This window comes from Cystoisospora suis (assembly GCF_002600585.1).
Source record: "Cystoisospora suis strain Wien I chromosome Unknown contig_979, whole genome shotgun sequence".
In the NCBI taxonomy this organism is placed as follows: domain Eukaryota; phylum Apicomplexa; class Conoidasida; order Eucoccidiorida; family Sarcocystidae; genus Cystoisospora; species Cystoisospora suis.
The window spans coordinates 54,502-68,691 of record NW_027153780.1 but is presented as its reverse complement, the minus strand read 5'-3'; the positions used below and the strand labels follow the sequence as shown (position 1 = coordinate 68,691).

At 50.8% G+C, this 14,190-nt stretch overlaps 1 protein-coding gene across 1 annotated transcript; it reads right to left on the bottom strand.

Annotated features, from left to right (window-relative positions):
• Positions 1 to 13,975, bottom strand: CSUI_002303 (uncharacterized protein). The gene is made up of 7 exons (XM_068062505.1): positions 9,753 to 13,975; positions 8,571 to 8,999; positions 6,666 to 7,766; positions 4,935 to 6,276; positions 4,091 to 4,414; positions 3,103 to 3,594; positions 1 to 2,647 (listed from the first exon to the last, which is right to left on the bottom strand). The coding sequence occupies exons 1-7, from the start codon at positions 12,942 to 12,944 to the stop codon at positions 882 to 884; spliced, it is 8,646 nt and encodes a 2,881-aa protein (XP_067925520.1). The 5' UTR covers positions 12,945 to 13,975; the 3' UTR covers positions 1 to 881.
• Between the last annotated feature and the right edge of the window lie 215 nt (positions 13,976 to 14,190).

Here is a 14,190-nt window from a genome sequence, read left to right as displayed (position 1 = left end):
TCCTGGTTAACTGGGGCGCGGTTTGGGTTTGCGCAACTGGGAAACGTAAACAGTCTGATTGTCACGGCTCAGCAGACGATTTTTTTGGCACGCGCCTGCCCTGTATCCCTTACGTAGCGCGGTCCAGAAAGGGCGCCAAAACTTGGCACTGCTAGGCCAGGTATCGGGTTGAATTTCAGAAGTAGTGTTCCCTGAAAAAGCAGACCACCAACTGATGCGCCTCAACACATTGACAAAGTGCAAATGACGCCAAGACGACGCCCTTTTGTTGCTTCACTCAAGAGCAACCAGAAGCAATCCCACTAACAAGCGAAAAGGGAAAAAAAATGGAGAAAAGAACAAGACCCTGACAGACTGCGGTTGCGACTCGGTTCTTGGGTGCCTGTGAAATACGGGTTGTTTCCTTTAGTGCGGAACACCAAGCGGCACGCGCACACATCGAAAAGCCAAGACACTTGTCCGGGGAGACACTTCGCGATCACCTCGCCGACTTGTCTCCTGTAAAAGGCGGGCCATGCACCAAGCAAAGTTTGACCGGATGGTGCTGGCTGAGTTCGAAAAAATCGGCCGTACGGACTTTTCCACCGTGTCATAGGTGTCATAGATACGCGTTGCACGCATGCGAGCAATGCGGTAGCGGGGGGTACAACACCTACATCGACTGGAAACGAAGACAGGCCGAACGAGCCGGATAAGTCAAAATCCAGCTGTTTTTTAGCAGATACCTAGGAGCATCTGCCACTGATTTTTTTCTGCTACAGCGTTCGCTTTCTCGATGCCTCTGTTCTGACCGCAGAGTTAGTCTCTTCACCGCTGCCGCACCCACTTCATTCTCTTGAGTGTCGTCAGCTAAGACGACCCCCCGACAAAAGTAGATACGGCTAGTGGCCTCGAACCTCAGCTATTATTCTTCCGCGTTGTGTTGCCAGAAATCCCGTGTGCGGACTGGTCGGCTGCGATACTCTGCCCAAGCTTCTCCCACCAGAGCTGAAGGTATCCTCCCGACTGCCCAGCATAGCACCTTCTCCAGAGTCAGAATCCCCGTTGTTACTGAAGGCAGACATGTGGGAGATTAGCGAATCCCGTGTCACGAAGCTTCCTCCTCCATCATCAGGGCGCGAGGTGTCCCCAGTCCTACGTAGGGGAGATACCTGCCGCGAACCGGCTCTTTCGCCCTCTCCCGTCAGGCCCATACTACCTGAGAAAGAGAAGTTGCGTCTGCCTGTGATTCCCCCTTGACTGATAGGACAATCACTTTTTTCTCTCAACTCTTCCGTCTCCCTGTGAGTACCTCTGATCGTTTCACCTCGCAAACTATCCACTGAGTCGTTGCAACCTGTGGGAGCACAGGCCGCAGCAAGCCTCATTTTAAGAGTTTCTCGGTCTCGCGGACTGCAGAGCCGGCTAGACGTGACATCGGTAGAAGCAGCTGTAAAGTTTGTTGTGGTAGACGACTGTTGCTCTGAGTCATTCTCTTCCTCTGATATAGGCGTCAGTTTCGACAGTCCGGAGTAAGAAGATCTGCCACGGGGTTCTCTTCCGGTGAAGGAGTCTCTCCCATCAGTTGAACCTGACTTGTCCCGCGTCATACGAGTCTGCTTCGACAGCTCCGCACTGTCTGAATTGCGCGCGGAAAGTCGCTGATGGTCTGAGAAGACACTCGAGGAACTTGAAGGAAAGATTCCTGAGTTTTCGCTAGAGAGTAGACTCTCTGTACGGGTAGTGCTGTTCATGCTACCTCTGGTTCTCTTAGTTCCTCCTGTGGTGCTAGCCTGAGAGATCTTCGCCGATCCCACGGACCAAGTGGGGGTACACCGAGATTCGCTCTGTCGTCCTCTTTCCGCCTCCTCTCCCTCTGGATGCCTCGCAGATGAATCTTCCTCTTCTTGTTCTCTTGTGATCAGAGTTTGACTTTTTCTTCCCACGACCACGTCGACGGCATTATATTGACCGTTTTGGAATGAAGACGAGGACACCCGTGTTTCCGCAGCAAAAAACGTCGATCTGGGAACAACTCCCTTGGACACAGTATCGTTCTTATGTGATGGTTCGCCTCTCTTTTCACTCGGCTGATTACTTGGTATACTGTCCAGGACTGAGCGTCGGGGTCTCGTCCCCTCTACCTCCGCATCCCCTTCTCCTAGGCGACCGGAAGGAGAAACCTCTCCAAATCTGCGCGTTTCCTGACTGTCTTTCGGTGTCCGCTCAGGGAAGCGGGTCTTACTTGAACTGGTAAATGAAATACCACCGAAAGAGACAGGAGAAGCAGAGAGACCCGAAGATGATGACGACGGGGAAACGCGGAGCGAAGATAAGTCTTTTGCAAGTGAACTCTCATGGTGTTGTTGCCGATCAAAGAGACTGCCGTCGTTGGCATCTTCAGAAGTACCGGAGGCAGCGAATGAAGAAGACGCTCTGCCCGCGTGCGAGGAGTACCTTGGTCTATCAATGTTGCTGTCTTCTCCTTCTGCTGTAACTGAATCTCTCGCCTTGGAGTAAGAAAGACGGCGCGAAGCGGGTGAGGAGCTTACACCGACTGCGGGTGAGTCGTGAAACTCTGAACCTGCCTGACGAGAGAGAGGACCTGAGGTGGAAGACTGCCGGTCGCTTGAAAGATGAGAAAAGTCACGTGGCTTCGATGTCACTCCTGGGAACGCACCACCCACAAAAACACGAGAACTATACTAAGAGACACATAGAGAAGAGCTCCCCTCGCCTCTCGTCCTGGGGACAACAGTGCCTCTTAGCCGATGGTGAAATGGAAAAGGAAACGTTAGATACAGTACATCCAAAAGATGTACAGAACACGAAGCTGAATTCGTGCCACAACGCTCGAAACTAAACAAGTACCTCCAACACGCCTGAAAGTGCAAGCACAGCATACCTCATCAGGCACAAAGACGAAGTAGATAAGCAAAAAGAAAGCGCATAGACGAAACTATGAAGTTCGGTGACACCGAATAATGTATGCTGCATATATACATAAATATACTCTTCGTGTCCGCATTCTCGTCTATGCGCTGGAAATCGCGGAGGTATACACAGATAGACCTCGACAAGTGCCCAGCCAGACATCGTAGATGCGTAAGGAGAATTACCTACCCTGAGTCTGAAATGCATTGCCGAAGAGATTACTACTTAGAAAAGCTCCACCCCCTTCATGTGTGAGAGACGCTGAAGATGACGACTTCTCTCTGGCGTCGAGAAAGGGCAGTTGCTTTCCATTATCGTCGAGGGATCTTTCAAGAGAGAAAGCTTTTGCTCGACGTTCTAGGGAAAGCAAAGGAGACGAAGGACAATCCTCCCCGTCCAAGAAAGGAGTGCGATGGAGGTGTGACTGCACGGCATCAGATGAATGTTCACCAAGTGGTTCTGTATCGACTCTTCGGACCGAGTTCCGGCTACTTCGCTGCGAAGGAGGTAAATCTATTGAAGAAGATCGACCATCTTTGTACCCAGTCGCTCCGAAGGAAAAAAACTTTGAGGAAGAGGAAGGAGGCGTTGTGGTTCCTTGGTTCAATAACGAAGGATCATCATCGCCTCTGACTAGGCCGGTGGGTGTAGTTGACGCGGTCGGATTTGTAGAAGAAGGCCCTATACAGATATCAGCCACACGTTTTAGGATGACACTGAATACGAAGAAGCAATACCGAGATACAGATCCACGCGTGCAATGGAAAGTACGGCCCACACGAAGGCGGGGTAGTCTAAGGCTACGCCTGTGAATCTCTGTTATTACGTCGGGTGCTTACGACGCACTACCTGGGCTTGAAAATGGCGGCTCTTTCTTCCTGAACAGCTCAATATAACACCGAAGTAGTACCGGACAGGTAGATAGAGGGACAAAGAGAAGACATATATTTCAATTTCACAGTGATACAGAGATCACCCCAGAGTTCTACACAGGTGTCTACACAAGGTGAAGAAGACGTGAGTCAACTACATGCAGATCTCTACACCCTACTCGAACAATACCGCCGCGCAGAGAAAGCACATCAATACCTGCCTGGCACATGGCCTCTCGCTAACTAGAAAAACCAACGAACATGCCCAGCATCGAGACACTCCTTAGAACCACTGAAGTATTTACCAGTTGATGATTCCTGGTTTGCGGACGTCCGGCCAGACTCATTAATCTTGCTTCCCTCTTCCGAAGCTCTGAGATGCTTGCCTTGAGCAACACCTGCTACCAATCCTCGACTTGAAACACTGGTTGATTCTCCATTGGCACTATCCTTCTGATCTCGCGAGAAACGAGCATACTCGGTAGCCTTCAACGAAGGGGAAGTAGAGATGCCGTTCTCCTGGGTAGGACCACCATCATGAAAACCCCGAGCAGACTCTGCCTGAAAGTCTGCAGTTTTTACACTGCTGGCCGCGTGATCTCGTAGGTTGAATGAAGGAGCATTTTCCGCTGGAAACACACCACAGAGAATGCACGAGAGTCATCGCGTTTGACGGAGAGCTTGTATGCAAGCTCATGTGAGGACAGAAGGTTGACGACAACGAATTACGGGGAGCAAACATGATGAAAGAGTTTCACTCGTGATTGGTTCACTCTTTCTGTCTGCTTGGCGAACGAAAAAGAAGAAAGGCTTTCAACGATAGGAAGCAAGGGCGCTCAAATAGGTAGCCTAAGACATAGATCCATAGATACACCACCAACATTCAGGCATACACATCCATATACACATAACCACTTACAAGCAAGCGCACGACGTCACTCTGTTTGTGCTGCCCTAATGTGCTAAAACTATTTTCATGCACCCCTGTGTGCGTATCCTGTGTATATGCAGCAGATCCTCCGCCTCGGGCACCCCCACATCACGAGATTCTAGTCCGTGGCAGAACTTGCTCTACAGCAACGCCGCGTATTGGAGAACCGAAGAAGTCATTTTTTTCTCTTTTTTCAGAAGTATTAGCAATGTACTGACATTCTTTGTTGTCATCTTGAATGCTGGTGTCTCGCCTTGACTCCAGCAAGTTCTTTCCGTTTCCTCTGTTGGCACTTCTGCCCCTGCGCCTTGATGCAAGTCCTGTGACGGTGCTCCCACGGTTGGCAGTACTCAAGCCACCACTAGTTCTTGGCGTAGGCTGCTGATCATCCTTTGGTTCTGCCGAAGATGCGACGTCACTGGAGACGTTTTCTTCTCCGGATTTTGTACGATTTCCTGTAGATGATCCATCAAGTGACCTCTTCCTTCTTTCAGTCGAGATTGAACGAGTTCTACTGGTCGCTCTTCTTCCTATGCGTTGTTCCACTGCTTCATTCCCCCCCCCCCCTGCAACTCCAGATTTCTTGTTTTGAGTACTACTCATCAATGTTCCACCTCCCACGGATGACGTGACCGCCGTGCTATTCTTAAGACTGAAAGGTGCTTGTTTTAGTCTACTTCCTTCTTCATTCATTCTTACTTGATGGACCTTTTCTTGAGTTTGAATGTCTCTTAGGCGTGCTGAGGCCTCCTTTTCTTTCCTCGCGATCTCTTCCCCTTTTTGGGAAAGTTTTCTTCGCCATGCGCTGACCTGCGCATCAATGGCTTTCTTCTCCATCTCAAAACTTTGTTTTTCAGCTTTAAGAGCCGATTTTTCGATTTCAAGGTCATTTTCTGCTTCTCTCAATCGTTCTGTCTTCTCTTTCAATTGCGCGACTTCCCTTAGTTTATCTCTCATATCATCAGCTTTCTGTGATAGTTCTTGTTCCCGTTCATCCAGTTTCGCCTCCTTACGAGAATGCTGTTCTTCTCTCTGCCTTAACTGTCTCCTTTGACTTTCTAAAGTTTGCTGCTCTTGCTGGAGTTGCCACTTTTCTCTCTGCAGTCTCTGTTCTTCTTCTCTCAGTTTTTTCTCTCGTTCAAAGAGAGATTCATCTCTTGCGATTTGCTTCGACAGCTCCTCCTGTCGTCGCATCTTCTGGAGGTCCAGCTCTGCTTCTGTGTTTCGGACTTGCTTCATCTGCTCTTCGAACAACTGATTCTGATTCTCTTCCAGCTGTAACAGCCTTTGTCGTTCCTCTTCAATCATGTCCTCAGCTGCTTGTTTTTGTTCTCTTAGTTCCCTCTCAGCGGCAGCTTTCTGACGGTTTAATTGTCTAAGAAACTCTTCCTTTTCTTCTTCCCACTGTATACGCTGTTTTTCCACTTGTTCAACGTAGCGCTTCCTTTCATCTTCAAAAGTCGTTCTCTCCTTCTGAAGGTTCTTCATCTCAGCCGCGCAGTGCTCTTGAACGGCCACGCGTTCTGCTTCGTATGTCTGGCGAGAAGCTTCAGCATCGGCCTATAGACAAAAAAAAAGGAGAACAGGAAATTCACCTTTCGTTCTCTCCAAAAAAGATTTCTCTGCAGATGGTGAGTCGGCCTAAGGACAACAATAAGAAGACACTGTGCAAGCTGTCTACGACTATACAGAAAGATATAAACGCATATACATACACGCACATGCACAAGGGTCTATACGATAAAGAACTGTACATGCAGGGGCACACAGATACTCCGGCATAGATACCCTTCACTCGCTTTGTCCAAGAACTCACAACAATTAGAAAGAAGAGGGACGTTTAGAGAGTGATGTAGGTCTTTCTTCCGCTAACGGGCAAGCTGATACACCCTCGACTCCGTAAGAAAGAGAAGAAAGAATGAATGACGTCTTCCGAGTGAGCTTTTCACCTGTTTGTTCTGAGCTTTCTCCATCTCAGCTTGAAGCTTCTTCATCTCTCTTTCTCTCTCGTCATCCCATGCTTCTTTTTCTCTTTGGAAATCTTCAACTTTCTTCTTCATTTCTCTTTCTAGCTTGTCTTTTTCTCTTTCAAATTCTGCCCTCAGAAGTTCTTCTTCGGTTTTCTTAGCTTGTAAGAAGCGTTCTTTTTCCTCTGCCATCTCTCTTTCAAAAGTCGCTCTATCTGCCTTTAGTTCATCGGAGATTCTCTCCAGCTGTTGTCTTGTCTCTCTTTCTTGATCTTGGAGTCTTTTCCTATCTCTAGCTAATTCTTCTCGTCCTTCTACTAATTCTTCTTCCCGTCTTCTTTGTTCGGTGTCAAAAGCACGCCTAGCATCCTCTATTTCGCTCATTAGTCTTCTTCTCTCTTCATCTCTCTGCAGTTTCTCTTTCTCCCGTCGAACTTCAAGATCCATTTGGTCTCTTGCTAGAAGCTTCCTTTCTCCATCTAGCTCTGCTTCACATCTTCGTTTATTTGCTTCGAAGTGTGCTCGTTCTTCCTTTAATTCATTCACCAGTCTCTTCTTCTCATCTTCTAGTCTCCTCCGATTCTCAGCCTCTTCTTCTGTCAGCCTGTGCCTCTCTCTTTCTAAGTTCCTTTGCCCTTCTGCAAGCTCATCTTTCTCTTTTCTTAGCCTTTTCTCCTCGTTTTCTCTTTCCTTCTCCCAGTTCAACTGCTGTTGTCTCAACTCACCTTCCCTCGCTTCGATTTCTTTCTCTTTCTCTCCTAACAAACACATGCGTCTGTCGAGGTCTTCGTTTTGCTTTGCCCAGAGTGACTCTTTCTCCATTTCCCTCTTCTTCCCTTCTTCCATTCTCATCGAGAAGTCTTGTTCTTTCCGTTTCAACAACGATTCTCTCTGTTGGAGATTCCGTCCCTGCCTATGAAGTTCCTCGCTTGTTCTGTTCAGCTCATCTTCTCTCTCCTTCAAGTTCCGTTTCTCCTCCTCATTCAGCTCGGCACGAGCGTCTGCTTGGGCCTTTGTTCTCTCAACAGAATAACGTAGCTCGTCTAGATCGGCGCGCTGACGCTTCAAAACTTCTTGTGCTCGCTGAAAAAAATGAAGAGGAAAGATTCACAGAAAAACTAAACGCTCATGTTCTTTTCATCGTCCAACACGTCAGGTGTATATACGTATGCAGGCACCCCTGCAGGCATTGACAAGTAGGCAGGCACATGTGTCTACAGCATCCTTGGCTTGGCTTCGAGTTGTCTCCATAGAACCTAGTTCAGGTGAAAACGAGAGATCACGACTGTCCCCTTCAATCGCCATGAAGACCACATAATAGGGGAAGTGAAGGAGAAAAGGGACGAACGGCATTCGCGTTCACTGCCACAATGGCTGACGTCCAAACAACAAGAAGAACGAGTGGGCGGTGAAGTAGTCACAGATATCTGTAGGATCAGAACTGAAATGCTAAATGCATAGGAGATATGTTACTCACACATGGCACCAGCTGCTGAAAAGGAGACAAGCAGACAACCGATGCGAGCGCTGTCATGGTTGGGGACCCAAGGTGCCCTCCCGTCCCGCTGCCCTAGAGTCCCGGACACGTCACCAACCATCCCGCTACATATCTACGGATATCTACAGACATACACACGAAGGCGCGTACGTGTGTGAATACGGGTGCTTTACGTATCCAGGAATTGTTCATACACATATAGAGACATTCAGTTGAAAGGCTAAGATAGCATACAACAGCTGCAGCACGGTCCTTAGCTGAAGTATTTACGCCCACGTCATCGCAGTGGAGCTCTGCACGGCGTCTGAAAAAGAGTTTGTCGGCATCACCGATTGCCTTGCCTGCCAGTCGCTCTGCCCGGCCTCTCACTTGTCCCTCCTATGACATACCTCGACACTTGCAGCGCGTTCTTTCGCCGCGGCTTGCATCACTGCGATTTCCTTCTTCTGCTCTTCTAGCTGTCGCTTTTCCGCTGCGGCTTTAGTAGTGAGGGCGTGCAACTCCTCACGCTTCTGTTGTGAGGTCTTACGCCACTTTTCCTTCTTTTCTGACAAGTCTTGATGCTGTGTCTCAAGTTCCTTCCAACGTTTCTCCATTTCTCCCCGTTCCTCGTTCAACTCCGCGCGCATCTGCCGCAGCTGTTTCTCTTCGTCCATCACACTTTCTCGCTGTCTTTGTAATTGGGCCTGTAACTCTTGGATTTGTGCTTCCTGCTGACCCAGAAGGCGTCGTCTCTGGTTTTGTTGTTGACGCTCTTCCTCAACACGACGCAGCTGCTGTTCATAATGAGCCTTCTGTCGAGCCATATACCGACTAGCCTGTGGGAAGCACACAAGTAATACAACAGGAGTCTAAACTTTTGGGTACTACAAGAATGTCTACTATAACTGGGCTGAATGTACACCTAGCACACACCTCAGCTGCCTCTTGACACAGGCAGATAGCCCCCACCCTCGTAGAAAACACACGCCCATAATATCAGATCCCCATTCTTGCACGGTGCGCCGCCTGAACAAAACCCTAAGTAAGAGAAATCTCCATCGCCAGTGGGACAAGAGACTGCTTCGCTGGCCTAACTGTGAAAAAGCTGCTCCACAGTAGGCAAAAAGAGTTCACAGGAAAACAGATTGACGCCAGCCTCGCTGTCCGCCGCCTGACCGATCTGTCAGGTTATTACAAGATAATCAGCTCTCTGTCCCTGCACTGGCACGCGAACGAGTCGTGCTGCATACAGGTTTCGAGCTTCGGGAAGAGGGTAAGGATTCAGAAAGAGCTGAGCTACGTGGATGTCTCACGAACCACCCATTCGATAGCCGAACCTTTCCGCTTAACGATGTGCTGGCAGCAACCGCAAATTGCAGCAGGCTTGCGCCTTCTTCAGCGTTTAGAATACAAGACCCCCACAAGTAGCCTTCTGCGACACCGCCCCCCCCCTCCCTCTACGTAAGCCGAGCTGCAAAATCTTAAGCAGACGGACGCATGGTACGCAGGTGCAGAGCGGCGCACAAGACGAGTTCTTTATAAGCATCCCCGGGCGAGATGTCTCTCGAGAAACAAGTCTTCCCACTCACCTGGCACACACACACATTGGAGAATCTTCCAGCCACGCTCTCTGAACGTCCAGACGCAGTACTTGGTGGTGTTGTGCCCAATAGTCCTCCTTTCGAACTGAATCCCGGGCCTGGTAAGTTTGCAGATGTATTAGTCCTGCTAGTGTGGGTACTGCTTTCACCCGTCACTTCCAACGCGGTAGTGCTGCTACCTTTGTCCTCTTGGAGATGTATGCGAGCCGAAAGTGAGGAAGGCGGCGCACGAGTCGATACACCTCCTATGCTTTCGAGACTGTTTGACGCTGTCATGAACTTCATCTGTGACAGATCCCTTATTCTCTCACTCGCGCTTCTGCTTCGTCTCTCCTCGCTTTCACCATCTCTTACGACGACTCCGTTGTCCCCCGATGGGACCAAGGTGTCATGGGCAGTGGCGTTCTTTTCCTGGAGGTCATACTCTCGCGAAAGAAGAGTATCTTCTCGTGTCACGCCCGGGCGTGCAGATAACTGGGATACCGCAGAGCTACTGCTACTACGTATGCGACTCGAGCCCGCACTTTCGTTACTATGTCTTGAACCAGTCGCTTGGCTTCCTCCAACACTTGTCGAACGTATCCGACTGGAAACAGCAATCTTGTCATCATTCAGAAGGTCTGTCGGGCCTCCTCCTCCTCTCCGATCTCTATCAAAATTGCTCAAGACCGACTGATGTTGTACCTGCGTGTACTCAGTCAGCTGGTCGGCATCACTGCCTTTTACACGTGAAGCGTCGTCTGTGTGGTGGGGGTCTACTGGTCCATAAAGAGACGAGGAAATATTCTGACGAGGAGGAAACGAATCCCCTCGTTTTTCTCCTACCCTCGACATCCAGTCCAACTGCGAGGATAGCCCTCCAGGGACAGAAGAAAGGAACGAAGAGGATGCAGATGCATTGCAGGCAGGACCAGGCAGAACAGTACCACCCGGAGAACTTGCAGGCTCGTGGTCGCGTTCTAGTGATTTCTGAAACGAAGAGATAGTAGAGCTTCCGGCTGTGGCAGGTAACGAGCCCGGATCTCCTGAGCGTATGACAGCGAGTGAAAGAGTCGAGTGATTTAAGGTGGAGGATGAGAACAAAGGACGTGCTGAAACTGCGTCCGAGTGCGAAGGCGCGCTACCGACAAGGGTCTCCCTCACACCTTGGTTGCTTACGTGACGGGTGTGACTTGAGCGGTACCTCATGTTCTCACCAGAATGGAGGTCTCCGCGTATGCGAGTGTTGGCGTCTTCTGACGTATCCGCGCGTCCACCGACATGACTGTTCCCCAGTGCAGAAATTCCAGAGACGCCCGTTCCCCCTTTTGGCTTGAATGACTCATGGGTCTCTTTCAATTTATCGCCTAATCCCTTATCACTACTTTCACTCGGAGAAGAAAGCTGCAGTCCTGATTCGTCTTTCTTTCCAAAGACGGATGTACTCCTCCTCGATGGGGCGTAGCTGCTATCTGCTGCCGCTCCACCTGCCCAGTCTGCACTTGGAGGAAACGAAGGAGCTATGCGCACACCTGAAGAAGACGGGAATGTTCCCCGGGCAGGAGCTCTGCCACCCCCGCTAGCCAGATACAAAGAGTTTTCTGACGACGAATTCAGGAAGTGCTGCTGAGGAGACGCTGACGGACTTTTGCGCAGATTGTTCCACTCACTGAGGCTGTCCCGAATCGAACTCGTGTCCTTTCGAGACCCCCGGCTTTGGTCATTAGAAGATTTCTCTTTTCTATGTGATCTCCGTGTGTGTGTCTTCCTCTTGACTTTCTCGCCATCATCATTATCGAGTTCAGTCTCCAACGGGCGGCGATCAGCCGTGCCCTCCATATTCTGAGCGCGCTGACGTTCTGCACCACGAGCCTCCTGGTCTCCGGTGCACTGATCACCCCGGGTAGAGATAACTCCCACGTCTAGGTTTTTGTTTGTAACCTGTGAAGCAAGTGCGCCTCGGTCGCCACCCATTAGAGAAGCTTCAGGTGTATGCAAATCGCTGCGCCGGTACTCCCGAGATACGTCCCCCAGAGTGATGCCGGTACGCATCGAGGTACTCTCTTTTCTAGTATAATTACTTTCGAGTTCGCTTCGCTTCGAAGCGTCAAGAGCGACAGCGCCCAACTCAGCATATGGCTTCCCGCTTTTTTCATAGGAAGTTGCAGTGAAGCGCCGGTCGTCCCGTACACGATATGAAAACGGCGTGGACGGGGGCAAATGACTAGTTCCTACGCGAAATCCGCCATCCTGAGAATGAAGTGAATAACTTCGTTCCTCACTGACGGCGGTGGTGAAATCCTCCAGTCCCCCCCGTTCATCCTGGGCGGTCCCCCGTGGAGACATGGTACGTAGCCGGACTGGATCAGTTGCAAGCTTCTCCCCTAGCACGTTTCGGTATTCTTCGGCCCCCCGCGTGGACCCCCGAGAAACGCTGAAGGGGGAGAACAACCCTGTTGCTTTTGGGAGTGCCGAAACAGGTACACTGTCCTCAGTACTGACTCCTCGACTGGGAGATTTGCTTCTCTCAAAAGCAGCTGTTGCGTTGGTAAGATGTCGGCTCGCCGAAAGAGCACTCTGCGATGCGTGCCTGGGAGATGGCGAGACCAGACTCCCTTCATTCAACGACGTGGCCATCATTCTGTTGTCGTCCGTACTCTTGCTATAGCCTCTCTCCGCAAGGTTACTACCAGTGCCATTCCCCGAATACGAAAATGTGTTCCCTGCTGTCCCCTCGAAGTACTTGTCAGATATCAGACCGCTTTTAGCGAGACTAATGAGACGGTTGGTTCCTGCATCTGTCCCGCCACTCCGCGAGTGCGACACACTCAGTAGTTCCCTTCCGCTAGTCTTCAGATCGTCCTTGTGAACCTCTGCATGGTCAAAGTGCGATGAGTCCCGTCCTCTATCCCCTTCGAAACGTTCATCGAGACGGTCGCTAGCCAACTGTGCGGACAAATACGATCCTTTCTTGTAGTTCGTTATAGAATAACCACCACTCAGCTGTGAGTTAGTGGGAGAGAGAGTTTTGCCGTCACCTTCCCTTCCCGTCAGCGCACTCCGCGGAAAGGTCTGTGAATTGGAAAGAAGACGAGACGATGTCATATACGTGCTCCTTCCCGTATCTCCGAACCTGAAGACATCACCAGATCGCTCACTCGGCGAGAGCGTCATGGTCGCTGACCCGGCCCGGGACTCCATTCGTAACTGCTAGGATACTACTACAATGCCGCCAGCGCTCGGACGCTCATTAAAAATGCTCTCTTATTATCAACAGGAAAGGCCGACGATACTCCAGATGCCCTGTCGTGGGAGTGAGAGACCATGCGCACTCTGAGCAACACCACCTGTGAACTTGAGGTACCGAGGCCAAGGGGGCGGGTTTGTGGACCGGAGACATGGGGAACCATCGACACGAAAAAAGCTCTTGCAATAAAGAAGGGAGGGAACGGCTGACCCTACAAAAACTCTGAAATATCAGCACGGACAGTCGCAGAGGACGAGAGGAGTCCGTGAGCCCCTCCCGCACCTGGTGGACACCTTAGAAACCTCCAGGGGGGTTCGGCGTGTACAGTTGGGTACAACCAGCAGTTCAGAACATAGCTCGAAATGTTCTGGGACCAGGCCGTAAAACTCCGCAGTGTGTGAACAGGAAGGCTGCGCCGCGCCGCGAGAAGAGTTTGCCAAGACACACGGCCTCTAGAGACGCGTGGTGTGCGGAACTGTCCTCGATGTGAAGCGTACTGTGGAAGCCGCAGAACTCCGCCGAGTCTCAGGAAAATAGTAACAGAGAAGCCAAGAAACCGCCTTCATTCAGATGGTTGAACATACTTGCCAAACCGCATCGCTTCTGGTCGGGTTTCCCCCGGAACAACGGAAGGTGATACAGTGATGTCCTGACGGCGGCCCCCTCCCTTCCCAGACCGCCACGCCACGGCTGCGGTAGGAGTGAGTCCACAAATCCTACGCGTCGTCACAGACATACACGGAAACAGAGGAGCGAACTGACGGATGAGAAACTTAGAAGCTACCACGGACGTAGTGCAACAAAGACACTGTGAGGCTGCAGGCCGCCGGCTTCTGCCACGCAAGACGATCCGTAGGAGGGCGCGCGGCCGGCCGGTGCCAGGACAAGCGCATGAAGGATTACCGGGAGTGATGCTACTCAGGACTACAGTTTACACAGAAGCCAGTAAGGAGAGATCACTTACGGCCGTTTACTACGGGATTTGCCCCCCAGGCTAAGCTTCTGAAACACATACCCCAGACCAGTGCGGTGCGCGCCCGGTGACGGGGTGTGGAAAGGGGGGAGGGGATGAATGGCAACCTTGGACCGCCAGCACAGCATGTCACCGGGGCGCTTGATGAAAGAGTGTTTCACCAGCTTGCATGCGACGCAGCCTCACAGGTTACTTCTGGGCTCTACAGCGGCACAGCGGCTCTACGT

Excerpts from the sequence above, each read along its gene's own strand:
- CSUI_002303 (XM_068062505.1), bottom strand. The coding sequence starts at position 12,944 with ATGGAGTCCCGGGCCGGGTCAGCGACCATGACGCTCTCGCCGAGTGAG. Across the intron at positions 9,000-9,752 it reads CCAATGTGTGTGTGTGCCAG|GCTAGTCGGTATATGGCTCG; the intron begins GTGAGTGGGAAG and ends TGCTTCCCACAG. Across the intron at positions 2,648-3,102 it reads CAATGCATTTCAGACTCAGG|GAGTGACATCGAAGCCACGT; the intron begins GTAGGTAATTCT and ends GTGCGTTCCCAG.